This window comes from Montipora capricornis, chromosome 11 (assembly GCF_036669925.1).
Source record: "Montipora capricornis isolate CH-2021 chromosome 11, ASM3666992v2, whole genome shotgun sequence".
NCBI lineage: Eukaryota > Metazoa > Cnidaria > Anthozoa > Scleractinia > Acroporidae > Montipora > Montipora capricornis.
The window spans coordinates 32,171,214-32,178,713 of NC_090893.1; the positions used below are offsets into that span (position 1 = coordinate 32,171,214).

Sequence of the window (7,500 nt, forward strand, 5' to 3'; positions counted from 1 at the left end):
GAAACTTGTTTTTCTTTCAACCTTTTGTTGTCAAGGAGATTGGAGTTCTTCCCGAGGTCACTGGCGCTTTCCCGAATATGCCTCGAAAACACGATTTTATCGCTAGGTTCTGATTTTAAAAAGTAATAAAAAAGGCCTTTACCTTGTTACCGATGCGTGAATTTATTTAGCGTAGTTTCGTTTAAGTTAGATAGGTGAGCATCATTCAACAGAGCAAAGCCCCAGTCGATGGTGAGCCCGTTACAATGACAGACTTGAAAATCTGGAAATCCATGCCCTTTTCTTTGTGAATAGTGTGAATACTCCAGACCGAGATAACCGGTCGGCGCTTAATTTGCTTCCAAATATGATCTGCCTTAACTGACTTTGTTGCGGCTATGTCTGACCCACCATGAGTTTTTTTCGGCGAGGTGTGATCGTGCTCGCGGGGGAATTAGCTCAAGAACTCAGGCGAGACTAATGAAACAACTATATTCAGGGGCACCCAACGAGAATATAGTTCAAAACCACTTAAATATTGCATTGTTAAACGTATTTTAGTATTTAAACGGTAGATATAGGCATATTTTTATCCCCTAAAAAGTTTTCATCTGTTCGGATTTCCTAGCTGAATGCCTAGTGATCCGAAAATTATAGGGATCAAAACTTCCTTTTCGAAAATTTTAGCCAGAAAAAGACTCCCGAAAATTCTAGGTAACCTTTTTAGGGTAAAAATCCGTTAAAATGGGCAATTATACCATTTTTCAGATGTTCGAAAATCCTAGGAGAGGCAGGCAAGCAAGACATTTTACAACAAATGTTCCGAAAATTTTAGATCTCAAATCGTCTTCCGAACAGATATTTTCCGAAAATTGACGTTCGGTGCCCCTGTATATTTTGAACTTCGACATGAATAAGAGCATTCTTTGATACACACGCACGACCGACACGAACCCGTTCATCCACGTTTTCTTGTCACCAGACCTCCAAGTCCCGTAATTCCACTACAGATGGAGAGGAGGGGAGGGGTGGTGGGATACCCTGGCAGATAGATGACCTGGCGATGTCCTTATAACAAACACAAACATGATAGAATTTAGGACACTCCGGGAACTTTGAGAAAATTTCTCACTATGTTTTGGAAACAAAAAATATATAATTGAAATGGCTGAAATGGTAAATCAAGAGAACATGTTGCACATAAGGTTAGTGATGTAAGTAATAAATGTTGAATGCTGATGCGCCCCAGTTCTAAAATTTGCCCGTGCTTCCAACAAAAGCAAATGTTAATCTGTGGAATTCTCCTCCGAAAATTATGGATTTTGGGTGAAAAAATCTGATGGTTCGTACCTACATAAACTGGTGCTTGATCAAGAATGTTTCCTTTCAAACTTGTTGATCCGTTGTGACGAAGGGCCCGAAACGTCAGTTTAAAATCTCGACACATTAGGCAAAACAAAATTGCTGCAAATTCCTTGGAATGAAGAGATTTTTTGTAAATTAGGTTCCTAGTGAATTTTAGTCCAGTCCACTGTTCCTACCTTTCAAACCTCGTTTAAGCGTCATGAGGTTTGTTGTTATTCGTCGCTCGCTCTTTGAGCGGGAAATTTGTCTTCGATTCAATGCAATGGCTTCCACGCGAAGAAGAAATCGGACAAGAAATGTGATAAGAAACAAGTAAATTTCAGCATTGGAAAGAGCTATGGGCGAATTAAGTACATGAGTTAGTTTTTAAAAAATGATTTTCGTTGCAGATCAAAAGTTAATGCTACATATAAAGAACTCGGCGTTGCAGAACTGCAGTGGCCAGCTGAAGAAGAGAGAGAGCTTACTCAGGAAATTGTGCGAGTCAATCCACTAAAAGGCCAGTCAATTCTGCAGGTAAATGACCACTTATTGAATGACTACTTTCATGTTACAAGCTTTCAGTCCTTTTGATTTCCAATATGGGGCGACAGATCATTTATTGGATACGTTTTCCCATCGATAATGATATGTTTAAATCTTTCGGCGCGCAAATCGCCAGTGCTGTGTTTATTTATACCATCTAAATCAGATGGAATTTCAAGCCTTACAAATTCGATGCTCTGTCTCCCTTAGTCAAATTATTGAGACGATGTTCCTACAATATTTAATCAGGGCGACAAAACCCTGTTAAAATAAGTAGAAAATTTTATTTCTTTTTTATCAACTTGAGCGCATGTATGGCCTGTCAGCACGCGTTCGCCAATTTCAAATTCTCCCCTACAGTTTCTCGTATCATGCATATTCGATATCCCAGGATATTAGTTCTCGCCCGATTTGAGTTTCTCTGTTTCAAGCACTGTTTTTTGAGTTGCAAAGAGCGAATTGTCCAGGAGGTGAAGAAATCTTGCTATCCAGCAGCTGTTTTCCATATAAATTATAATTCTCTGTAAATTTTTAAGCATTAAAATCACTGTAAAATCTCTCACATAAATGTCAGTGGCCTCAAAATTGACATTCTCACTGATTTCATCACTCTCTTTCCATTTCTGGTATCAATTTTGTACCACGACCATTTTTTTATGATTGACAAGGTCACGTGACACAGTCATGCAAAACCCCTGACTGTTCATGTGGCTTCATAGTTCAGTTGTTAGAGCATTGCACCAGCATCGCAGAGGGCGTGGGTTCGAATCCATTGAAGCTACCTGAATTTTCAAGATGCCTATAAGAGACAACTACATGTACATTGTATTGCTCAAATTGTCCACTTAAGTATCACTGGATCGCTTCTCCATTTTGACTGTAAACATTATTGTGAAATTTGGATCAAAGAAGCAGTAAGATAACAAAATATGTTTTAGGTCCAGCATTGATAAAATGAGGGTGAGGTTAGGGTTAGCCTAGACCTACAAATATAGGTTTGCTAACCTACATGTAGGGCAAGTGCGAGAGTTAGGCTAATCTAGACCTAGGTTAGCTAACCTCGCCCTGGACCTCACCCCTGACCCTCGTTTTAGCAATGCGGGATTTATGTCAGTGTCATGGCCTAGATAGTTTTTGATGCGATAACAATTAAACAAGATTACCATAAACCATCCCCTTATTTGCATGTCAGCCTTCTGTTTTTTTATAGCCAAAACCATAGGAAATTTTTGCACTTTATCATGAACAGATACATGTAATGTTTGTTCCCGGAGAATTGACTTGGGACATCAACTTGGGACTGTCAAGCACCATCCCACTTCCTCACCTCAAATGAGACCTGTAACTACGTGTAGTTTTTATGTGAATTGCTTTTCCCTACATGTAGGCATCCAGTTACAAGTATCTTGTCAGTCATTGGGGTAAAACGTCATCATTAGTTGCCAGTTTAGCAGGAGATCCTTTGCTGCCAGATCACAGATGTGATAAAGGAGAAATCAAGAAAGAATGTACTGATTGCTCAGTGAACAGACAGGGAAATAATACGACAAGGAATGCTGGAAAACCTTCCACAAGTAAGATAATTTGTTGCGAAAACGTTTTTGTCTTGTGTCATGCTATTATTTAATAAATTATTTAATATTGATTGACTTGTGTAAAAACAAGAAATTTCAAACTATCTTCTTGAAGTACATTACAACTCAAGAATGTTAGGTTTTGAAATGTCACCACCAGGTTCATGCATAATGTATCACACAATGTATTTTTTTCCGTGAGTAATAAGGAATCCACATACCTTGCAGTGCCACTTTTTTCTATTTTTCTCTTCAGATTACTGGACATTGCTATCAGATGAGATTATTCTCACAATTTTTCAACTCTTGTCCAAGAAAACAGTGGTCAAATGTGCACGCGTTTGCAAGCATTGGCAGAGATTAGCGTAAGGGATACATTTATGTAATGATGACGTTTTTACCAGACTTGAGCTATTACAAAAAAACAATTTTAGTTAGAAACTATAAAAGTGACTTGAAAATTGAATTAATTAAGTCGGCCAATGTCAATAAGCAAGTATAAGCTGCTATAACCCCGAAACATGGCAAGGTTGTTTAACGAGGGAACAGTATACTTATCAACAACAGAGCTTAGAGTGTTTACGATTGCATGTATTTTAAATTGTTCAGTGTCAGTTGATTACCTCCAGCAGAAAATTACAGCATTCAGAACTTTAACAATGAAATGGAGGGTGTGAAAACGTACCGTATTGTATTCACTCTGTAGTATGACAAAGACAAATTACGCAGCCAAAATCCTTACACTTCCGGTTCAATTTTCCCCACCCCACGCAGGCAAAGGTCAAATTCCCCACTCCCCGGGCACAGAAGTTTCTATTTGATCGGCGCATTAGTAGTTGCAAAAATTAATAGTCAACAATTCAAGTTTGCCTTATCCAGAACTTATCTGGTATAAGGTGGCTTTAATGTTTTTGTTGAATTAAGAGGGTTGTTTTTTTCTTTTAGCTATGATGAAACCCTTTGGTGCTGTGTGGACATGACAAAAGCAAACCTTTTACCTGGACTTTTAGGGAAAGTATTAAAGCGAGGGACTAGAGTTTTACGTTTAGCTCAAGCAAAGGTAAACACAAATTATGGGAATCATACAGTACATTACAGTGATTGGACAGTAGGAAATCATCTGCCCTTTCATGATAATTATGTCAAGCTGTTTTTCAGTTTTAATACTTTCATGTATTCAAGTTGATTGAAGTTGACACTGCATCTTAAACCAAAAAATGCAAATCTATGCATGTCGTACAAGTACATGTATGTAGCATGAAGTCTCTTTAATAAACATGTTACATGTATGGTGCATTTGCATGACAGTGGATCACTTTTCATGCCAGTATGCCATATTGTCACCCAACATAATTATACTTGCCTATTAAATTGGATCAAGTAGACTCTGATTATCCCTAGCACTGGTCAGTGGTCCCCGATACTGATCAATATTGTTCCCTGTGATTAACAGTCCCTTCTCATTAACTGTCTCTAGCATGGATCATAATGTCCTCAGCACTGGTCAACTGTCTCTAGCACTGATCGAATGTCCCGAGAACTGACTAACATTACTGTCCCTAGCTGTGATCAGCTGTCTCTAGCACTGATTGACTGTCCTCAGCACTGATTAACTGACCCCAGTACTGATCAACTGTCTCTTTAGACTCTTAGTTAAGCACTGATCAACTGTCCCTGGCTATGCTCAACTGTCTCTAGCACTGATCAACTGTCCCAATATTGATTAGTATTGGGGACCATTGACCAGTGCTCGTTTTAATCAGGTTCCTCTGATCCAGTTAGGTGACGTTATGGCATACATGTACTGGCATGAATTGTGTACCCATTTCAGAGTTATTAAATGGCACAAAAATGCAGTCATGTCTTTAAAACACTTAATGATACTTTAAAGATGATGGTCTTTAAACATGGATCATACAGTACATACATGTAAAGTGTAAAATATACAGTTTATCAATTGCTACATGTACATGTATGACATTTTTCATTGTGATGAAATGGTATATGAAATGAATCATGTATGAACTGCGGATATCAAATCAAGTGAAGCTTTGATCTTCACAGTTCTGAACGCAAGCTTCACTTGATTTCATATCCGCAGTTCATACATGATTCATTTCATATACCATTTCATCATTGATTCATTCCTCATGGGACCATTAGAACCCACAAATGACCAGCTCCCAACATCAGTGGCTTCATAGCTCAGTTGGTTAGAGCGTCGCACTGGAATCGCGAGGTCACGAGTTCAAACCCTGTTGAAGTCCTGAATTTTCCAGGCTTCTCTACGCAATCGTAAAAATTGCGTTCATAACTGCGAAGATCACTAAGCTTCACTTGATTTTTCATTGTGGTAGGTTGCATCTCCTCTATGTGATGACAGTTCTTCATCATTCCTTGATGTGGCTCCTCTATCACCTCAGTCACAAAGGTACAGTGTAATTTAAAGTATCAAATCATATCATAATTTTAATTACCCTTGTATCAATAATCATAGAGTAGCTTTTTGTAGTATCTCCAAGCTTTCATGCCCCCAACCACAATTATAATTATCCTAAAGGCCTGGATTGATTTTTTTTTTGTAAAACGTAGTGTCTTCCTTTTCCCTATGATGACTGTTTCAGTCCAACTCAGGTGTCTGATAATAAGCACACATTTACTTTTGTCATACTCGTTTACTGGAAGTTAGTCTTTGTCGGCTTTTTACAGTTACCAAAGTAAAACAATGAGGAGGTGCCAATTACAAACTAAGGAGGAATACATTGCCAGGGAAAAAATTAGTTTGCAAACATGGTGGTCTGTTTCGACCAGCACACTGACCCTTTGAAATGAATAATATATAATATTTTATTGAATGCTCAACCTTGGATAATGCATTTCACATGCTCTGATTGGTTTACTCAATCTCGGTTATCAGTTCATATACCTTAGTTTGACCTTACATATGGTAAATGATTGTGTCAAGTGTTGCTAAACTAAAACTTTTCACCGGAAAGTGAGATTTATCTTTGAATAAAGACAAAAAAGAAAAAATCTTTTTCTGTGGAAAGTTTCGATCAATTCTGACGTTTAGAAGTATGCGAAAAGGCAAGAAATGTTTTTGTGATGAGCCCACATCTATATATGAGCACATTGGTATTACAAAACATTGCATCTTCATCAAGTTTTCTCGATTTCGCTCGGATTTTCTCGCTTTTTTTGCTTGTATTTCGTGCTTCCAAATTTTTGGAGTTAATTAAAGGAATTTAATAAAACAATTATTCCATTCGCGCTTGTTGGATATGAGACTGGTTATAGCCAACTAGACACTACGACCCTTGTTGGCTATTTACCTTCTCATATCCAAAGCACACTCATGGAATAATAATTATTGCAATGGTCTACCAACTAAGCTAAGAAGCCACTCAGTTGGGAGCAGGTTGACCAATTATTGGACTCTTTAATAATTTGCTTAAATGTGAAGGACTCGATGAGTGAAATAGATGTATGATTAATTTTATTTGAAGTGTGGGTTACAGGAGAAAGAGAGATGTGATCCATGCACAAGTTTTACATGTATCTGGACAATTTAAGCAATTGCCACTTATAGACACTTAAAAAAACTCAGGGGGCTCCAGCAGGATTCAAACCCATGACCTCTGAGTTGCTGGTGAAATGCTCCACCAATTGAGCTATGTTAATGAATCCACTCAGTTTCTGTAGGAGACAGTTGCTAAATTGTCGAGATAAGTGCAAGGATGACTCCTATCTTTCGTCTATAACCTGCACTACAATGAAAATAATACACAGTGCATTCATTTCATTCACTGAGTCCATCATGGCAACAAACGAGCCCAACAAATGACCCTCTCCCAAATGAGTGCCACTGATAAGTGCAAAGATCACTTCTCAGGCTTTCGACATCAACCCGTAGTTTTCAAACAATGCACGCATGTTTTAACAACAGAGAACAGACCACAACTCCAGGAACTCCATGCCTTTTCTTTTCAAATAGTCTACATACGTATATACAAGGCTGCAAATAGGTGCTTCTTATCTTGTGAACATTCAAATTGTA

General features: G+C 38.1%; 2 protein-coding genes across 2 annotated transcripts in view; both read left to right on the forward strand.

The window, feature by feature from the left end:
- Positions 1 to 146, forward strand: part of LOC138025074 (calcium homeostasis endoplasmic reticulum protein-like) — a 26,895-nt gene extending 26,749 nt beyond the window's left edge. The window contains exon 18 of the mRNA XM_068872332.1: positions 1 to 146. This exon is cut by the window's left edge and continues 325 nt beyond it. The gene's annotated coding sequence lies outside the window, so the exon portion shown is untranslated.
- Positions 147 to 1,489: 1,343 nt separating this feature from the next.
- LOC138025076 (S-phase kinase-associated protein 2-like) overlaps positions 1,490 to 7,500 on the forward strand; it is a 17,917-nt gene continuing 11,906 nt past the window's right edge. The window contains exons 1-6 of the mRNA XM_068872337.1: positions 1,490 to 1,656; positions 1,734 to 1,860; positions 3,257 to 3,443; positions 3,700 to 3,808; positions 4,389 to 4,503; positions 5,801 to 5,874. Coding sequence (XP_068728438.1) covers positions 1,544 to 1,656; positions 1,734 to 1,860; positions 3,257 to 3,443; positions 3,700 to 3,808; positions 4,389 to 4,503; positions 5,801 to 5,874 — 725 coding nt within the window. The 5' untranslated portion in view covers positions 1,490 to 1,543. The remainder of the gene's footprint in view (positions 1,657 to 1,733; positions 1,861 to 3,256; positions 3,444 to 3,699; positions 3,809 to 4,388; positions 4,504 to 5,800; positions 5,875 to 7,500) is intronic.